This window comes from Sander vitreus, chromosome 12, assembly GCF_031162955.1.
Source record: "Sander vitreus isolate 19-12246 chromosome 12, sanVit1, whole genome shotgun sequence".
Classification (NCBI taxonomy): Eukaryota; Metazoa; Chordata; class Actinopteri; order Perciformes; family Percidae; genus Sander; species Sander vitreus.
In genome coordinates, this window is record NC_135866.1 from 13,443,683 (window position 1) to 13,464,465 (window position 20,783).

At 39.5% G+C, this 20,783-nt stretch overlaps 2 protein-coding genes across 4 annotated transcripts; one reads left to right on the plus strand and one right to left on the minus strand.

The window, feature by feature from the left end:
- The first annotated feature begins 6,411 nt into the window (after positions 1-6,411).
- On the plus strand, positions 6,412-11,494 carry opn7a (opsin 7, group member a). The gene is made up of 5 exons (XM_078264725.1): positions 6,412-6,499; positions 7,794-7,956; positions 8,302-8,429; positions 10,013-10,347; positions 10,840-11,494. Exons 1-5 carry the CDS (start codon positions 6,412-6,414, stop codon positions 11,473-11,475), a joined length of 1,350 nt encoding a protein of 449 aa, XP_078120851.1. The 3' UTR covers positions 11,476-11,494.
- A 2,494-nt stretch (positions 11,495-13,988) lies between these two features.
- Positions 13,989-19,815, minus strand: ripk1l (receptor (TNFRSF)-interacting serine-threonine kinase 1, like). 3 transcript variants are annotated; one of them, XM_078263921.1, is made up of 11 exons: positions 19,738-19,815; positions 19,233-19,392; positions 18,239-18,395; positions 17,938-18,075; positions 17,601-17,832; positions 17,309-17,458; positions 16,831-16,907; positions 16,627-16,702; positions 15,907-16,521; positions 15,613-15,756; positions 13,989-15,099 (listed from the first exon to the last, which is right to left on the minus strand). In XM_078263921.1, the coding sequence occupies exons 2-11, from the start codon at positions 19,388-19,390 to the stop codon at positions 14,804-14,806; spliced, it is 2,043 nt and encodes a 680-aa protein (XP_078120047.1). In that variant the 5' UTR covers positions 19,391-19,392; positions 19,738-19,815; the 3' UTR covers positions 13,989-14,803. The 3 variants fall into 3 exon arrangements, with proteins under 3 accessions (XP_078120047.1, XP_078120046.1, XP_078120045.1); XM_078263920.1 differs by having other exon boundaries at positions 17,309-17,485; XM_078263919.1 differs by having other exon boundaries at positions 17,309-17,500.
- Between the last annotated feature and the right edge of the window lie 968 nt (positions 19,816-20,783).

The window sequence follows — 20,783 nt, forward strand, 5'->3', positions numbered from 1 at the left end:
ATTTAAAAACAGACAATGAAGAGGCCTGTCTAATGGGCAGAGGCAGATCATTCCACAGTTTAAGAGCTGGCACAGCAAAGGCACGGCCCCTGATTTGGGGACACTCAGGAGCAGTTAATCAGCTGATCTGAGAGAACGGGTGGGTGTATACGGGTGTAGCAGCTCAGAGATGTAGGGTGGTGCGAGACCATTGAGGGATTTAAAAGCAAATAAAAGAATTTCAAAGTGGATCCTGAAATGTACGGGCTGCCAGTGGAGTGAGGCTAAAATGGAGGAAATGTTCTCTTGTTTACGTGTTCCAGTTAAAAGACGCATAGCTGCGTTCTGTACCATCTGGAGACGGGCGGCATACAATGCATTACAGTAATCCAGCCTAGTGGTGACAAAAGCGTGGATTACTGTCTCAAAGTGCTGCCTTGGAATGATTGGCTTTTTTTTGGCCAGCTGCCTCAATTGGAAAAAGCTTGATTTAACAACTGCCCTGATCTGACTGTTGAGCTCAAAATCAGAGTCCATTTTATCTCCTAGGTTAGTTATAGCTGACTTGATGTACTGGGCCAAAATGTAACAGCCATCCAGGCCTTTATGTCATCAAGACACTTGAGTAACGGTCTGACCTTGTCATTTTCTTTAAAAGGGACATGAATCTGGCTATCGTCTGCAAAACACTGGAAAGACGTGCCATGCTTTCTAAGTATGGACCAAAGGGAAAGTAAGTAGAGAAGAGGGCCTCAAACTGAGCCCTGTGGAACCCAACAAGAGAGAGGAGCAGAGGAGGACACAGACTCACCACAGCGGACACACAAAGTCCGATCTTACAAGTAGGACCTGAACCATTCGCGTGCTATGCCCTTGATGCCCACCCACTGCTCCAAAAGAAAGATAAGGATTTCATGGTCCTCCGTGTCAAATGCAGCAGTTAAATCAAGAAGCACAAGAATAACACAATCACTGGAGTCTGTAGGTAAAAATATGTCATTAAAAACTTTGGTGATTACTTATTGATATTTCCTGGCCTCTGCGTTATACCACTCAAAAGATGGATTCATGAAATAGATGGAACTAATGGAGCAGAACTGAAGCAGTTCGAGCGCTGGCCATATTTTTCTGTGACTGACCACAAGAGCGTTTTACACAAGTATGTGACCTGAAAATAAAATTGCACCTGGTACACAGTGCTGGGATAGAATCCTAGTGCACATGTAAACACTATTTTGTATTGTGTAGAAAAGGCTGCTGTGTAGGGTGGTGCCTGGACTGCACTGTAAGACAGTTTTTCTGTCTGATCTACCATTTTGTGGTGAACTCTCATCTTGCCCAGAGCACATTTCTTGTGATTTATCAAGTTCATGCTGCTACTAAATTCTTTTTTCATTAATTTATTGGTTATCCCTGTATTTTTTCAAGGTATAGCTCAGGTTTAGATGAGCCATTTTACTTTGATCTGGTGCCTGATCTAATTCCTGCTTACAAACCCCAGCATGTTTGTAGATGAGGTGAGTCATGTCTAATAATAAAACTGTGGCCACTTTAGCAGACAATCTTTATTCTAGCCTCACCTCTACCTTAAAGAGTTGGAACGTTCAAATATGATTAATTTTAATTAGGAGTTGTGCCTTCTGGTTCTATACATGGTATCTGCAAAACATGAATAGGATAATAGGATTATTGCTTTGCTGTAGGTCCCTCTCCTATAGTATTTGCTGTTCACATCAACAGTGGTTAATTCCTGTTTTTTATGAAAGCCCCAGAATATGGAGCATGGTTTTTGTGTGCTCTTTAATAGAGTCAAGGCAGGTGCCTCCCAGCTGGACCCCAGGGATTTCACACCATAATGGTTGCAAAGATGTACATTTTTCAGTGCAAACACACTTTGGGCTTTAATTGTTTCAGCTACGTTACTGCTATCTCAAAGCTTTTATTTTCTGTGTCAATCCTCACAGTAAATTACTATATGTAGCCACTTTTCTATACTGACATGCAGTTCAGACATGATGTGAATTGGAGGAAATAAGAAAAAGGACAAAGCTGTTATTTCCACTGTTGAGTCAAACATTACTTCTTCCGAAACAAACAGCAGAATGTAAAGGCTGCTGTGTTTTCATATAACATTGATATAATGCATTCATATTAACACACGCAGCTCTTAAGTTACCCTGCTTCACCGTATTAAAACTTCCTCAGAGCTACAAATTGAAACTGTGATCTGCATTGAAATGTGATCTGCATATGCATTTCCCTTTTATTCTGATTTAGAGACATTCATGTTCAGTAACATCTGCTGATCTCTGGCAGAACAGTCCTGCTGTGAGCGGTTTCAGCACAGCAAGACTTCAACCCTTCTGATTGATCTCATGATCAGAATGGATCAGATGATGTATGTATATATTGCATTTATAAATCATTCATTCAACGGAGGCTCCAGCAATGTTGTTGTACTTTATAATTTAACTTTCAAATTGATTGAATTTGTGAGTTTGTGCTGTAGCAACAGTGCTTTGCCTTATCCGCATGTAAGGCTTATCAATCTGTAGAAAAGTCTCACCTCGTGGGGCTGAATGTGACTGAAAACCATTGGTGCTGGGCAGAAAAGTGAAAGCAGCAATGGGGAAACTAGACTGTTTTGTATGAATTAAAGCAATGCTCTCTAGAAACTAAAGTGTTTTAGTGTTTTCTACAGTCAACGTAAGGATAAACAGGTCTGAACAGTAGCAGCATGATAAAAACAGAAAAGAATTGGCCCAAAGATGTTACACACAAAGTGAGAAAGATGTCCCAGTAGGATATGCAATGGTATAGATATCTAAATCCCTGTAATACTGTGGTCAGTTGTTTTTCCTTCCAAAACAAAAAGTTCTATTCAACTGTAATGTTTCACAAATAAAAACCTACAAGGAGCAATATATGCATAAACAATGTAACCAATAAATTGTTAGTTTTTAGAAAAAGCATGATTAATATTCTGTCCAATCCTCTGTCATGACTGTCTACAGACAGCTTTTCCTGGCCAGGCAAAGTTTGTGTTAAGTGCTTATTCTGTATTTCCACCAGACCACTTTGATGCTCATACTGTGTTTTCTCTTATCATGGACAGTCATTTATTTCTACCCTCTGTGACTATCGCAATTAATTCTTTAACAACACCATTACACCTTGAATACAGCTTTCATCTCAAGCTTTTGCTCAATCTGTTCCTGTGTGTGTGTGTGTGTGTGTGTGTGTGTGTGTGTGTGTGTGTGTGTGTGTGTGTGTGTGTGTGTGTGTGTGTGTGAGGAAGAAGGAGAGGAAGTGGGATGCAAGGCGATATTTTTACTGTGTGTAACTCTTTTGAAGATGATTAATCCGTGCTTTCAAGGTGTGACAAACTGGATTGTTTCCCTTTGGGCATTTTCTGAAAAATTCTAAATTAATTTTCAAGTTCAAATAGTCTCTATTGTGCCCTTTGACTCACTGTGATTTGATTTAATTTATGTTTTTTTTTGGGGGGGAATATGCAATACTGAGTTGTAATTAAAAACAGCACACCATTGCTGACACAATGGGTAACTTGTATCAAAAGTGATGTTAAAAGGGCTGACATTGACACTCATCTCATAAAACACCACACTGCTGAAACATTACAGATTAACATTTAACCATTTCAACTCCTGGGACCCTTTGGTGAGTCCGTTATTACACATGCACTGCTCAAAACCAAAGTATTTCTATTTCAATTCCAGTGAAGGTCCAAACGCAAGGTCTCCAAAGATTAAATGTTCCAGTATTTCATGCTGAATTATAGAGACGTGCATAACAACAAACGCCATAAACATGGAGTCTTGGTTTGAATATTTCACTTGTGTACAGTGTAGTGTAGGGGTTGGACATTCACACATTTTTGTTGTGTGGGCTTCCTGATCCAGGACATGCATTTGAAAGGAAACAATAGCTATAAAGGTAGTGGCTTTCGGCTTTAATTTAAGATAGTTTTCTGTGAACTACTGCAGCCCTCTAATTGTGCTCCTTTCGGTTTTAAACTATGTCTAAAAAGGGTTATGAATGCTACACTTGATGTGAGCAATACATATGTGAACACGCCTCAACACCCTTGAGGCTGACAGTCAGCACCTTAACCTTGGTTAGTCTTTCACTTTAAATCCGATATCAAATATATTATCAAAAAGCACAGAGCCGAAGCAATGGAAAATTGGTTGCTGTCCACTGTAGTGTGATAAATGACAGGATCTATCTACTGTAGAATAATGTTTTGCCAAACATGTTTAATCTACTTTCAAAACAACTTAAGAGTAAACAAACCCTAAATAAAGATGCACCCTCAGGCATGAAGGCATTTTCATTTTTGACTATTACGATTAAGACTATATTCAAAGCAGAAAGAAAACGAGCCTTTAGTGTGAGTGTATGGATTCAGTTGTAAAATTGACGTCATTAATTGATTAGAGCGGCGTGCAATTTAGGGTATCTGGAGCTCCGGCTCATTGCAGCGGAGCCTCCTACTTCTGTCTACAGCCAACACTAGGCTATTAGTAACAGTCAGAGTGGGGACCGCTCCCTCTGGTGGATCCGCTGCCGCTCTGACTGCTGCTGAGGGTGAATGAGAACATCTTTGGGACTTCATTTGGCGAAAACAATAGCCAATGGGGAATATATGGGGAAAGGCTAAAAAGTGATTTTGGAAAATTACTAGGACTTTAATTGGATCAAGCGCAGCATATAAGAGGACGCGTATTTAGGTAATTCAGCACTAATTGGCCGAGGTAAGGAGGTAATTTCATTTTTCATTATTTAAACACATAAGACTATATGTGGTATTATTCATGTGTGACTGACTAAATTAGCCTATGTGGCAAAATTGAGTACAGAGTACAATTGTAGCCAAACAATTGGCTACAATTGTGTTGTTAACCCAACTAATCTCGCAAATACAACAAACTTTAGGCATTATTATTGGTCTTTCTGGGGGTGATTCTTTTTTTATTTATTTTAATTTTTTATTCGGGAATATGTGCCGTCCGTTTGCACGCGCGTATATGCTACATAAGTGCCCTTAGCCTGCATTATCATAAAAGGGCCAGTTTGGATAGTAATTAGGCCCTAATTCCAAAAGTGGGATTTAAACACAGAACACAGGATTAGAAACCTGATCCAAGATTGACTGGTCCTCGGACTCCGACCCTGTTAAAATCACCTTTTATTAATCTTCATTTAAAAATGTATTAATTGTTAATTTTTCACTGAATCCCTACTTCAGCTGTTTCAGTAACACTTGTGTTTCTCACACTGCAACCATGAAAGCTTTCCTCTGAACAACGGTTCAACAGCCTATAGCTAACAGTGACAGATAATGCAGATGCCACCTAGCTGTCTCCAGTCTTCATACCCTCACTGTTTTACTTAATGCTTTTCATTTGTTCCATATGGTAACATTATTACAAAACGATACTAAGACGTAGCCTATCTGCATAAGGGAGCGTTTAAGAGTTTTAGAGCAATGCCTAATACTGTGAGCAGTTGCTGCTGGCTATCCCTGTTTTAAAGGACAAGACAAAAAAAAGCAACAGGTGAACAGGGGTTCAGAAAGTAGAGGAGAGAGACAGTATGGAATAGATGCATATAGCAATAGAAAGTGGAAAAGGGGAGGATAAGCCATTCACAAAGTCTGCTGCACATTGGAAAGAGAACAATAAACTGTGCACACATGTGCCACGTTTAATTCCATGTTCAAGTAAACTTCATTAAAACATTTACAAATGTGGATACAGTGCAGTGTGCATTATAAAGGAGGATTCTCTGAATGGTTTAGGGACATTTATGCATTGCAAGGAATATTACAGGCCTGTAGGTCCAGCAACATATGGTTTCTGAACTGCTGAGCATGTTTGAATGAAGACAGTATGACAAATACCAAGCTACATGTTACGGTTACATTTAGGTGGCTGACAATCCAATAATGTGGCTGACCAGGGATAACACATTAGGATGTGTTTAAGGTGCATTTCCCAGTTGTTACCTATTGTTTATTGACCCTCATGTCATCCATTGATCTATGTCTGTCAGTCACCATCCGACTTTAGCTGCTGAAGCATTGGGACAGAAATTTAGAGTGTTGATGATGTGATCAAATGGGTATCTTAAATGCATGTTAATGTATTCATCCTCTCCGTTGAATTAGAGACGCATGACATTCAGTTAATAATATTGAACAAACCAAATTATATAATATGACTGCCCTCTGACCCGTGCTTATTAAAGCTTCAAAACAACTTTTTTTGATTCGCTCATGGGGAGAAGCTAAAGCCGGACATTTTCAAATCATGCCTGTAACGACCAACTACACAAATTAAAAGCTAATATATTATGAGCGCGATAGACCCTTATCATTGCTTTTGAAAAGCTCTGATCAGTTTTCAGATGGAGTCCTTAGATGAAGACATTGCCTTCCACTCCAACATACCTGTGCCACTGGATATAACCGTGGCTGTGGTCTACTCTGTTTTTGGTGAGTAAAGTCTGCAGAAATTCAAACCCATTTTGCCTTTTTTATTCCTTTAACAGAAGATAACGAGTTAATAACACTAATAATGCTGTCAATGAGTTTTCTACCTGTTCTGCTCAGGCTGAAATGAGTAACAGCATGAAGCAAGACAGCACACTGTGAAGCCTTGGAAGCATGTTTATGTCTGTATTTTTGACTGTGGTACTAGGTGATACTGTATGTATATGCAGCACTTCTATCAATATTTACTCTATTTATGTATAAATATATAAGTCTAGACCTGCATAAATCTACCCTTTCACACATTCGCACATCAATGTAAAGACCCAGTGAGTCAGTGCTGCAGCTGTTGCCGGATGTTTTATCTGTGCTTCCAACATAACAATGGAAGCGGCCTCTGAAAAATGAATTATGTGGCTGTTACATGTACTGAAAAAAATAAAGAAATCCCGTCCAGGTTAACCTTCATTTCAGTCTTTGATCTTGGCAGCATTACTGGAGAATCCTTACATGTAATGATAGTCGTTCGTTGCGCACTGTTAAAAGGAAACCAAAAATACAGAGTTTCATTTATTTTTCAGAGATTTTATCTACAGTATTTTGTGAAAGGGGTTGTTCACTACTGATTTGACATTACTTATTTAAGGATGTTCATTTTACAGTTATTTCTCTAATTGCTGCGTTTTGCTTTGACAGACTTAATTAAAGCCACATGAGCAGTAAAAATTGCTCATGTGGATTTAAATAAGTATTCAGCATGGTTAAGTTAGATGCCAATGTGGGTGTGTTTTTTGCTGCTGTTGGAGTTCTGTTTGTCCCGTGTGTTTGTGCTGATCAGTAAAGAAATGTAACTTGTAAAGCTTGTCACTGTGTGATGCTTTCCCTGCGACCTGAATTTAAGCATCACCTGCACTACTTTGTTCACACTGAGCATTGCTGGTTTATTAAGTATATTTATGGTTGTCTAATACCAAACACTGTTCCATCTGAACACTAGTTAGAACTGTAAAAGCCTTGAGGTATTTGAAAAGTTACATAATCATGAACATTTGACAGATGTATCAACACATTAGACTCACATTTTTGCTTATCATTTTTCAAAAATACTGTTGCAAAAAATAATACAGGTTCAATGCATGACAGAGTTTGTCAATGGAACCTTAAAAAAACGTATTTCCCTACAAAGCTAGCCTACTAGTCTAGCATAATAATAAATACGTAAAAACTTTACGGCCAAATGCATCAGGATTGTTTGTGTTGTTTGTTTGTATTGTGTAACATTTGGTCTGTTCTGCAGGAGTATGTTCACTGTTTGGCAACAGCACCCTGCTATATGTCTCGTACAAGAAAAAGCACCTCCTGAAACCAGCCGAGTACTTCATCATCAACCTAGCCATTAGTGACTTGGGCCTGACTCTGTCCCTCTACCCCATGGCCATAACTTCAAGCTTCTACCACAGGTATTACACATGCCACCCTACTGTAACATTAATAGGTATAAAAGCAAAGCAACAAAGACAAAATGGGTGTTCTCATCCCCAGACAACAGAATATATTCATGTGAAATGTGCTGTAGGATTGATTATACTGAAGGTTTTTTCTATTAAATCAGACTTCTTTTTATATTTTATGGTTGATTGAACTACTTTGTATATGGTTGGTTAGCGGTATGATTGCCTGAGAGTTTACAGATATGGAGTGTCATGCTCATGCTATTATCCTATTTTCCCTCTCACCATCTCCCTCATTGATCTTTTTTCTCTGTCTTTGCTCTTTGTTTTTTTTTATCACAACCTCTTACGCAGGTGGCTGTATGGGAAAACAGTGTGCTCCATATACGCCTTTTGTGGCATGTTGTTTGGCCTCTGCAGTCTGACCACTCTAACCCTGCTAAGCATGGTGTGCTTTGTGAAAGTATGTCATCCGCTCTATGGTAAGTCTTCAAATAAGCTGTTTTTGCCCAATGAAATGACATAGGATTAACCATCACATCCCAAGTCAAGTGGTTGATTGTTCCATAGAGCATTGCACGTTAGCCTTTCTTTGATGACTGACAAGTCAAAGGGCAGCACTCAATACTTGTGATGTAGGCTAATGCAGTGTTTTCCACACAGTGTCACAGTAGGGGTTTCTAAACAGAGCTCCCCATATTAAGCACTTTATTAAAAACAAAATGTATGTGAAAATTATTTGAGCCACTTAATCAATCTTTGTAGATTTCCCTTTGAAATGTGGACCTACAATATGTTAAATGCATATAGTCTGTTCAGACTGAAGAAGAATGGCCTGACCCTTACGTATGCCTCAGTAGGCAAAAGGTTTCAACACTGAAATAATGACAGCCAGCCCCTAAGAGCTGGTGTAAAGGAATAGCAATTGACCAAGTAAAGAAAGAACGAAGGATTTGAATTTCTTCCTTAAGCTCTCATTTTTAAATTCTTCATGCAACTACTTCCATCACTTTTCATCAATGAGGGTTACACCATAAATGCCTTCAAGGAAAGACTGTCTAAGGGCCCTGACGCACCAACCCGATTACCGGCCGTTGGACAGTCTGGCGAGGTCAGTGACTCGAGTCTGTTCGGTGTGTTCCGTGGCGTCGTCCATCGGAGGAGCTGTCGGCCTTTATTTTGGCCGCCCTGACATGCTCAGTCGGAGACAGGGCAGTCGGGACTCACCCGGAAATGGCGAGCCTCTCAAAATCTGACGAAAATCTTTTAAACTGACCTTTGTCAATCTGAAATTGACAAAAGACAGATTCAGCAACTGTACGGCCTATTTCTCACTTAAAATGTTTTCAGAAACACGTTTTGGTGAACTATTTTAGTACAATATGAGATCGTATTCTGAACAAGCCGCCATGACAGTCTGGCTGTGAATTTCCGGAGAAAAAAGACCCACGTGACACGTTCGTCCAATCTGCTGCCGGTTTTCATTTTCTGGGAAACAATACAGAGAGGCGCTGCCTGCTGCTATGGAGACGTATTACGTTTCACGCACGCGCAGAGCGTACGCTCAAGTCGGCGTTGCCTCAGTGTGTTTTGAGGCATTTTTTTGGACCTCGGGGACCCGACTGATCAGTCCGACTGCCTTTTCTGCCGACGGTCGGCCGTCTGGTTGGTGTGTAACAGCTTTAAAAGTAAGCAGTGTTATTCCCAATTGAACGATTAGCACATCTCCCCCTGACGGTAGTCATAAACACTTTTTCCTTTAGCTGCAGTCAGATGACGTGAACTAGTTTGTTTCAAGCAGACCCTGTGCCTAAATAAATACTGTAAATAGTGTAAGTGCTTCTGACTATGAGAAAATGCGGAGGGGGTTGGGGTGGGGGGTGGTGGCATTCACACGGTGAGACATTTTACTCACACTACTCAGAAAAACAGGGTTATCAAACATCCTAAAGATTTTCATCATCTTATTTTAGCATCATTTTTGGGGGCAAATCTATAAATAATAGTTTTGCCAGAATCTTTCAACTACATGGATAATGAAATAGAACTTAATGTGTTTTCACAGGGAACAGGTTTAACTCCCTCCACGGCCGTCTGCTCATTGCCTTTGCTTGGGTCTATTCCCTGTTGTTTGCCTGCTCCCCGCTGGCCCACTGGGGGAAATATGGACCAGAGCCTTATGGCACCGCCTGTTGCATTGACTGGCGCCTGTCCAATCAGCACTCTACAGCACGCTCCTACACTCTGGCACTGTTTCTCTTCAGCTACATCATACCATGCTGTATTATTTTAGCATCCTACACGAGCATACTGGTCACAGTGCACGCTTCCCGCAAGAATATGGAGCAGCATGCAATGAGGCAGACACACATAATCAGCAGCCAGACAATTATTGTTAAGGTAAGGGGAAAGTCTGAAATTATTACTTAATTCTAACGATATACCATTTAGCTCATATACTATTATGTGCTTTTAAACTTTCTACTGGGGATCAGGGGTAAAAGATCAAAGCTCCTCCTTGGAGATGAGTCCTCTGGAAAGTTCTTCAATCCTTCATTTGTTAAAGAAATTGCCAGTGACCTGAATAGAGCCTTATGTGATGGAGCTTCTCATTAGCAGGAATTGGCTCTGGTTGTACTGTGATGGATGAGAGGCTACTGCTGCCTTTGCTGATTGGTAATCATAATGAGAGAGAGCCGTAGACAGGCTGGGGGGATGTCATATTGTTTTTTGTTTTTTTTCTTTTAATGGGATTTGTTGACAATAAAAAAAAGACATAGAATAACACCAGACTTACTATACTATAATGTCACTGTTAAAAAGCACCAAAAGCTGTTTTTCAAAAGTATGTTTTTCTTTTACTTTTCTCTTCTGTGTTCTTTTTTCTGCAAGCTAAGTGTTGCTGTCTGCATTGGTTTCTTTGCGGCATGGAGTCCATATGCTTTGGTGTCCATGTGGGCTGCCTTTGGACACATTGAGAACATCCCTCCTCTGGCATTTGCCTTGCCCGCCATGTTTGCCAAGTCCTCCACCATCTACAACCCAATCATCTACCTAATGCTGAGGCCGAACGTCCGTAGGGTGGTGCGCAGGGACCTGGCTGCTCTATGCCACGCCTGTCTGAAAGGCTGCCTCTGCTCCCAGGAGCCAGCTTCGTGCTGCTCCAAGCCAGAGATCAGGGTCAGACTACGCTCAATCCACAGACAGACCAACCAATTCCCTTCATCCAACTCCTCTGCTCAACCTCCTATGGTAGTGTTAAAGGACCACAGCTGTGAGAAGTGCAAGGATGCTTTCGATTGCTTCAGACACTACCCTCGAATGTGCAGCATCACTACCGCTGCTGCCAATGGAGACTCATCTAAGGATCAAGGCACTCCAGTTCCCCAAACACATGAGCAGAAGACACAAAGCATTTGCCACAAGAAGTCTCTGCTGGCCATCATGTGTGCAAAAAGGACTTCAGAAATAGACTTCCATATTAATTTAGAGATGGTTCCAGGGCATGCAAAAGTGGCTTGGCCCTAATATTTCACTATATCACAATGTTTACAGAATACCTCTGCAAAAATTTGGCAGTTTATGTTCTTTCAGGTGTGGAATTACTTTATTTCTAGAGAGAGAGCTTTAGGTATTATTCATTATTAGTCTAACACTGAACAACTCAGCTAATCTGCTTCATGGGGACTGTGTGGATGTGGTTTGATGGGATTGGATTGACAGACAGACAAAACATGATTAATGTACAGTATATTATGTTTTAACTGTTGATCCTATGGCTAACAGTACCCTCAAATTAGAGCTGACATTCTGCACTTTCAACATGTTTTTTTGGAAGTGCTGTGCAAATACTACCAGACTTAAGTGCTTGAAATTAGTTTTAAGTCATTGACTCATTTGCTGCTAGCATGATCTTGTGTTGTCTTCCTTTCAACCTTGAAAAAAGGTTTTCAAAATGTTTTTTTGCTTTTTCCAACGTTTTAAATTTAAAATATTTTCTTCTACACATTTTCAGCGCTTATTTCTACGTCCAATATTTTCTGATATAAAACAAAAAATTTAAACGGGCCAATGTGACCCGAAGTCAACACAAGGGTTAAAACCTGGGTTAAGCCTCAGGGAATCAGGAAATTGGCTGGGAATAGTGGGAGTATGACAGTCACTGGTGACTAACAACTAATGACTGATATTCATATAGTTACTATCATGTGAGTCCCACCATCTTACACAGGTTTTATCCTGGATCATGGCTTTTTTTGTGAAAGGGGTATAACATGCCTTTGGTGATTTCCATGGTCAGGACTCTCTTCTGGTTAATTATTACAGCAACATGTGTACATATGAACTGAGAGCCATCTAATTTCAAAAGCTTTACTATGCCAGCCCGAGTAGTTTACACTTGACAACTGCAGGTATATAGTGTATGGTGCTTGATCAATTATCTATGTATTATGCTGCATAATACCATTGCACAATGTTGTCTATTGACCGATATTATGTGAACTTCAAGTCATTCTTTATGTTATTCATGAAAATTGAATATTTCTTTAGGATATTGTATATATTGATGTCACTACAATAGAGGAAAATGGAAGAAAGACACATGAAACAAACAATTGACACAACCCAAATATGCAGCTGTAGATACCTTATTTAGTGGAGAAAGACTATTAAGTTCATGCTGTCTGTAATTGTTGTGTGTAAATCCATTGTGTCCAGTAAACATGACTGGAATTTGATTAAGGCAACTAATCAGGACCAAATCATTGACAACGCCAACTACTGTTTCAGTTTCTCTACCACAGAATCTCTATCACAGAATTGTTACCCTCATATCTGCTTATCCAATGTGCCTACTGCTCTTTCATCAATTTTAATTAGACTACTGTGGTTTTACAAATTTCTTAGTTGCAAGGCATGATTATAACAAAGGTACTTAATTCAATTTTATCCATCGATCAACAGGGTGCCATTTTAACAGCATCCCTGAATCTGATAGACAATAGATGTAATTACCGTTAAGAAACTAGAAAGCCTGTTCACATTTGTATCCCAAGACCTTATCAATAATCATTCATGGCATGGAAGGATTAATATTCTTGCGTTTAGTGAAGAGATTATTAAACTCACCAGGTGAAATGGAACATCAGTGGCTGTTTGATTTGCAAAGACATACTATCATCACATCTGTAAACCAATACATGTGGGTTTAACAGTCTTTTCAATGACAAAAGGGAAAATCAGTCTCCCTGTCAGGTGTGTTCGGAGGAGTAAAGGCGGATAATCTAGACAAACACAACAGCTGTTTAAACTCTAATGCTCAGGAACAAATATCCACATTATACAATATACTGCCCTGTAAGAAATTGCCTGTTTTCAGAGTATCGTCTTAGTTAGTATATGCAGAGCTGCCTAGAGTCTAATTTGGGGATTTTATGTTATCATTGTGTACAGGTATATTGGGTTAATATTTTCTGGAGTGTTCACATGTTAGTTTTCTCTCCAGCTGTGTGAACCTTTCCATTTCTTTGTGTGTTGCATTGTGGGGGAATAGTGTCCATCAAGAGCAAAGTCAAAAGTCAAACACTTATGGGTATATTATATCTTGTCTTTTACTTCATTCTCAACACTATCTTAGATTTAGGATGTAGTCTGGAATTAGGATACAGCTATATTCTGGATATAGTTGGTGTCTAATCTCAGCCGTGTATATGTTTTTATTATATTGATATCCAATAACTAGTTGTAGGAGATAACCAATGAAACACTAAACTAGAAACAATTTTAGCTCAAGGTGTGAAGTGCAATCTATGAAATACATGAAATACACTTATTTTGAAATTGTAGACATATGTACATACAGTTTATTCAAAAAATCAAAATGGCTTTAAAATAAATTTAGATCCAGGTTTGGGAGAGAAAAGGGTGATGTAGTTTTTTGAGTCTATTATGTAGTGAGAACTACATCGCGACTGAGACCCAGTACAGAAAGTGACAATGAATTTTGTAATGAAACAAGACATGAACAGATCCAAGACATATTTAAATGGTGAGAAACCTAACTTGTATTCCAAAACACTTGATACAGTACAGCAGATCATCAGTTTAAAGAAATTCATTATTCAGTTAAAGCTACAGCAACCGTGCACAAACTCAATGGCTTTCCCATCCCACAATCATACAGAGAACTACTTCTGAAAAACATACTTGACAAAGTTTGTATTAAGAATATTGCTTTTGTAACACCTCTTGCTTTGACTTCCAACTACAATATATCATCTGACACATTAATAAGAAAGACCAATCCTTTAGGTCATTATTACTTTATAGTAAATCAAAAAAATAAACAATGATTTTGAACTTCTAGATTAGAAAAACCTGAACCCTGACTGTGTTCGTCTCTACTGCTCATAAGATGTTTGGTAGAAAAAGTCAGACAGTGACCTCTGTGGTTCTTATGAGTAACAAAGATACATTTCCTGGAAAGATACAATTGGGTTGAGCTGTTGAGGTTTCTTCCATATCTCATTTTCAAAGCTTTGAGCAACACAAACAACATTCTACCTTCAATTGTATTCGGCAGCGACAAAGACTATATATAGGGACAAGTGTTGAGAATTAGCTTCGGCTAAAAACACTATCATACATACATCAGATGACTGTTGAAGTTTATCTATGTTTTTTTGTATCTGTCCCTATCTAAATAAACCTTAAAAAAAAAAAAAAAAAAACGTTGCAAATAAAACCAAAATGAATATACTTTTTGGTTAAAAGGGAGCCTTTAAATGCTGCAAACAGTATTTCTTCCCCCATCATAGGTAGAAAGTCACTTAGAGGGAATGAGGTAGAACGTTTATCAGATCTGAGATGAAGAACTGCAGGCGTCCAATATTTTCTGGATGACATCTACCTTTATGTTGCCTTTCAGAGCACGACAAAGCTTCCCAATTGTGCAGCCAATACTTCCCTCCTTCATTTTCCAACGATCCAGCATCTGGTGCACCATCTCTGGAAGGCCATCCCGGAAACAGTCGTGCTCAATGGTCTCTATTTCCACACTGGTCAGACCTAGTCGCCGCGCACAACGCTTCCATTTGCCTCCGATGTTGTCGCTCAGCAGATCAAGGTGCTCCTCGGTCACAGCATGATCCTCTGAATGACAGAAAAGATAAATCTATTAGGGCAACTCTAATGAGAAATTGTTTCGAGTTTAACTCTGATTCCTGTAGTAGAAAATATTGTTGTCATGGACTATTTGTTGTGTCTGCACTGCTCGTCTGACCTGCCACCCAAAACTGCGTACTGCATTATTTACCATTTACTTAATCGATTAGTTGATTTTTTTGAACCATTTTTAAAAAATCCTTTATTTGATTTGGTCATATTTCCATTCTCTGATGCTACCCCAATGTGAGGATTTGATACTTCTCTCTGTCTCAAACTGGCAAATAGCAAACTGGATTCCTTCATGTTTTGGGCTGCATTTTTCACTTTCTTTTGACATTTTACAGCAAAAATAAATAAACAAAAACAAATTCTGCAGATGAATCAATAATATAAGAGACTGTTATTTGCAGCCCTAATAACGAGTGCAACTGAGCAACAACAAAAAGTGTACAGACAAACTATCACAGCTGTTACATGAAAGAATTGTTTATGGTTTACCATATTTCAGAATGTGTTCTTCGATGAGAGAGTTAGCTAAGGTGTTAGAAAGTAGAGAACTGTTGGAGGAATCGTAATTTCTGATACTCATCATGTTGCTGTTCCCAATCTGGATCCCGCTGGCATTTTGAATGTAAAGAGATCCTGGAACAAGCACAAAGCAAGAACACATAACCACAGTCTCTCCAACACATCAGCCAAAGGTAACAGAAGCAGCTGTGAACACCTCGGGCAACTAGATGTAGAATTTAACTAAGAAATGCTGCATCAAAAAAAGAACATGTTTGCATGTACCTGGATCTTGCTTTAAGCAGTTCTTGGAAGAGGTCAGGAGACGCCCAGGACTGATATCAGGAGCAGATGTATCAGACACTGGGTAAGCTGGCCAGGACTGCTGGCGGTCATAGTGGGAATGTGGTTGTTGCTGGTTAAATTGTGATAGAGAAGGGCTGCTGGAAGACATTGGCAAGTGGGATGGAGTAGGTGTGGAAGAGTTCATGGAGTCATAGAGACCAGCAGTAGGGCGACACCAAGCCTCTTCCTGGCTGGTGGGCTGCACCGGTTCAGCTTTTGTCCAGGAATGGACAGAAGATGCATTAGAGGGTCTGTCTTGTTCTGGTTGCCTGATAGCGTGATCTGAAGGGCTGAAGTGGTTATGCAGGAAAGGATTTAAGTTGTTGGGATGGTAGAAGTTGGCAACGTCAGGCTCACAGTTATAGCTACCATGTTTGTGGTACTGAAGCTCCCGACCCAGTTTCTCCTCCAAAGCTGAAGGGGGCCTGGCTGCCTTGGCGTCTGTCTGAACAGACTCCACAGGTGGCTCATATTGGATGTCATGCATGTCCTCAATACTGGCTTCAACTGGCACAGGTACACTTCTGTCTGAACTCACCAAAGGAGCTGGGCAATCTGCAAGGGAAGGAGAGAAGTTAAAGCAATAAAGCTACTCAATCCTTTGCAACAATTTCTCTGTGTGTACAGTATATTTAAGCCAGGATTACCGACAGTGCTCACCTGCAGAAAAAAAAACCTGGGAGAGTGATAAAGATTTCATCTTCTCGACAAGGTCATCTGGGCCTTCATATAATTTCTGCATTAAAAAAAAAGAGAAAAACATCACACAGAGAATCAAGAATTTAAATACTTTCATCAGCAACTTTAACTTCAAATCTACTTCTTAGTGTTACCACATTCAATTCAAAAAGAAAATATATTTACCTTCAGATCAAGTAAATCTTCCTCTACGTGTGGTTCAAGTGTTACTGTGTAAATAGGAACGAAGAAGTCGTAGCCCTCTGCAAGAAAAGGAATAGGGAGGGAAAGGATGAGAAGAAGAGCCACATAATAAACTGAAGGGGTCAATTGACTTAGCTTGAAATTCAAGTTTACATACTGTATGCCTGTACAACATAGTGACACAAACTGAACAGCTGAGGGAAAAGCAAAACCCTGCTGAAAATGTTCCTAGCATTAGAAAATGTTAAGAACTTCCTGTATATTTCAAATCTAAAGGACCATTTTAAATATTATTTTCACTCAACAACAGCAATATCATAACAATGTTACAACAAGATCATATTTGTATCTTAAATGTGCATATTAGCTGCTGAGTAACTAAGAGACATTAAATAAAATCTCACACACACACACACACACACACACACACACACACACACACACACACACACACACACACCTTTAAATGTTGGCCGTTGCAGCGGTTTGTGATCCCAGCACCTCTTCATGAGCTGAATTATCTCTACAGGCGTGTCGTCTGGAATAAGGTTCTCTGCAGGTCGGTCGCCGTTTCGGACACACTGGCTGATTTGTTCTTCACTTCTTGCATCTGGACGTAGAAATGACACTTGGTTGTCTGCATGACGTTTACCTAATGTAGTTAGGAGTTATGGATCTAAAACAGTGCATCACCATGTAATTATTCATGGGGAACATGTCTCTTGTTATAAGGACTTGAGCATGCAACTCACTTGCATATGGCTCTTTCCTTGTAAGGATGACCCAAACCACAATCGCAAAGCTGTAGACGTCAGACTTCTCAGTAGAGGGTGTATGTATACTCTCCAGGTGCTCAGGGGCCATGTAGCTCAGTGTGCCGGCACCTCTCACCCCTGCTGATCGACCTAAACAACTCTTCCTGCGAGACTCCTCCTTTGTGAGTTTGCTCCATGTCTGACAGGTTGCCAGGCCAAGGTCTGCAATCTAGAAGACAAAGAGGGAAAACAATACTTGGATTGCAATGCCAATGCTTGCTGTCAGAATCATAAATGTGTCATGGGCCATGTTGTGTATATGTATGTAATATACCTTGATGTGAAAATCCTTGTCCACTAAAATGTTTTCTGGCTTGATGTCCTTGTGTATGACATTTCTCTCTGTGAGATACACCATCCCTTCCAAAATCTCTAAGATGATTCTGCCTTTGATGGATATTGGCACAGGGACCTGGGAAAGATTTAGTGTATTAGTACTTTCATTCATGTAAAAATACCATGAGTTATTTACGGCAGCAAACTATGGATGAAATCTAGTGGAACTACTGGAGTTACAGACATTAATTTGGAATCTTTCCCTTTTCAATATGACTACGGTTATTTAACCGGCTGACCGTCTCTAGCATGACCGACAGGTTGCCTCTGGGGAGGAGTTCCATAACTAGTGAGCAGTCTCTATCTTCCATGATCACACCCAGCAACTTGACCACCCGTTCATGGTTCAGGCTTGCCATGATGTTTCCCTCCTCCAGCAGCGACTTTTTATTCTCCCTGGAAAGTATAGAAAACAATAGTGAGAACTGAATATCTGCCAGACAAGTGGAATAGCATCATTTTGAGTCTAAGGGATGCACCGATGAGGATACTACTTGTTTTGTTTTTTTTACGAATCAGATATCAGTCATGATGTGATCCATATTAAATACAGTGTCTGCGTCAATGTCATAAAATTCAGTGTCTCTGCCATAAGTCACAATCATTCAGACAAGCAACTAACCCACATTTTAGTGCCACAGAAATCAATGCCAAAATGTTATCCTACATACAAATAATTTAAATGACTTCCACACAGTGATGTACCGATTTTAAATTCCGGAAGAAAAAAAAAGCACTTGTATTGGATCAGTATTAGGTATCGGTACACCAGAGATTTAGGTGCATCCCTTGCAGGATATATAAGAAATAAGAAACTGAAATCACATTCTGCAATAAAAATAGGAATGTTTTTTCAAAGGAGAAGGGTTGTAAATGTAAGAAGGTGCGTCCACAGATAAGTTGTTATCGAAGCATGTTATCTGAAAAAAAAAAAAAAAAAAAAAGAAACATACATCCATGGGAAAAAAAACGAATGTTGGACCTACATCCGCATTTCAAATGAACTCATGTCTCTCTTGTCCGTCTAAAATAGGAAGTTCTTAGCAAACATTCTTCCATCAATATCACATAATATAACATGCTGTCAAAACTATATCAGTTAATGTTAGTCTCACTGAGTTGTGTGGAGAGCCTGCCTCAAGTATCCTGCCCGCTGGGGCACATGATTCAAGTTACCATAAGCGAAGGGGAATACCCAGCAGACTCCATACAGTGGATACAAACAGAACTTACTCAGTGCGAATAGGGCCTGTATACATGGTCTTCAACACAACTTGACCGAGGGTTACATGGTAGCACAGGTAAACTTCTCCAAATCCTCCGTAGTCCAGGGCCTCTTTTTTGATGAGATCAGTCGATCTCATATGAAGTGACTGTGGCGCGGTGGCCATCCCTGGATAAAAGTCACAATAAAGCACAACAATTCAGGAAAAAAACTCATAACAAAGTGGCTAAAACTTGTATGTTGTGAAATACAGCAAATGCAAATATGCCGATTAGACAAACTGGATGACTGGAGCGGCGACTCAACCGTGAATACGTGTAAAACACTTGGACAAGACTGAAGATGTAAGCTAACGCCTAATGTTAATGTCAACGTTAACAAAAGTTTCGGCAACAAGACAAACTTAGCTAGCTAGCCCTCGTTACGTTAACCAAACTCTTCACCCGACAAACAACATTATACATCCCATTCGCTACCATTATCACAAACACTGGAGTAAAACGAGTAGCTTACTTAATATGGTGCTGTACAATCCAAGTAACGCTAGGGTACTTCCTCGTTCAAAAGCGAAACCTGGGCTGGCAGGAAACATTAAAACTACAAACAGCCTCACAAGTCGATAACAGATCAGGACGACTAGCAACATTAGATGTTTGTGTCAGAAAAAGTCTATAAAAAAGCATATTCCATAACAAAACACAAATGCAGGATACGAGATGAAGTTGTTTTATTTCTAACTTTGTTCATTTTAAATGAGTTTATGAGACAGATGTTCCTCTGAAACAGGACCATTGTAAATCTTGTCGTGTGGCATTGTCGCCACCTACTGGTGAATTAAATTATCGCAGACTAAACAACCTTGCATTGCCTAGTAGAATTGTAGCTTTTCAATTTGAGATTTGATGTGCATATTGATACACTGTTTTAATCGTCTTTACCTCTAGACAAACAGCATCTGTCATCTGAGCAAAGCTTTTACAGAACCAAAAAGAATGAGGAAGATAAATAATATATTGGAAGTACAATTTCACATCATTATTAATTAAAGCAGCACAGCTTGAATAATGCTCTAGCCTAATAATAATAATAATAATAAAAAACAAAAAAACAAGTTCATTGATAAAATAATCATTAATGTGAAACTAGAGTGGGAAACCACCTGAATTGCAGCCTCTGACAGCGTGGGCGAAGTATGACATCTTGGCACATTTTGGGCAGCCTATCTGTGAACACCCACACTACAAATTCCTTCTTTGCACACTAAAGCCACAACAAAGCAGTATCATAATTTACCTGTCTTGTACTGTCTCGGTTTTTTGTACATGTTTTACATGTATTGATGGTTATCTACAGGTTATTTGGAAAACGTTCCAACTGTGACTGATTGCAGTGTTTTGAGCACTGTTAGTGTTGCAGATACTAAACAGACAAATCTATGAATAAAACGCCATCGTTTGCACAAAAACTATCCATCCACAATTAAAATTGTTCGATGAATGATTTATGACCTGGATCAAGTGGCATGGATCCATTTGCATTAAAGATGCATTATTATTTGT

What these genes read in the sequence shown, in the direction of transcription:
- opn7a (XM_078264725.1), top strand. Translation starts at nt 6,412, where the DNA reads ATGGAGTCCTTAGATGAAGACATTGCCTTCCACTCCAACATACCTGTG. An exon ending in ACTTCAAGCTTCTACCACAG is followed by an intron (nt 7,957 to 8,301) that starts GTATTACACATG and finishes CCTCTTACGCAG; the next exon opens with GTGGCTGTATGGGAAAACAG. An exon ending in GCCAGACAATTATTGTTAAG is followed by an intron (nt 10,348 to 10,839) that starts GTAAGGGGAAAG and finishes TTTTTCTGCAAG; the next exon opens with CTAAGTGTTGCTGTCTGCAT.
- ripk1l (XM_078263919.1), bottom strand. Translation starts at nt 19,390, where the DNA reads ATGGCCACCGCGCCACAGTCACTTCATATGAGATCGACTGATCTCATC. An exon ending in ACAAGGATTTTCACATCAAG is followed by an intron (nt 17,833 to 17,937) that starts GTATATTACATA and finishes TTTGTCTTCTAG; the next exon opens with ATTGCAGACCTTGGCCTGGC. An exon ending in AAGGAAAGAGCCATATGCAA is followed by an intron (nt 17,501 to 17,600) that starts GTGAGTTGCATG and finishes TAACTACATTAG; the next exon opens with GTAAACGTCATGCAGACAAC.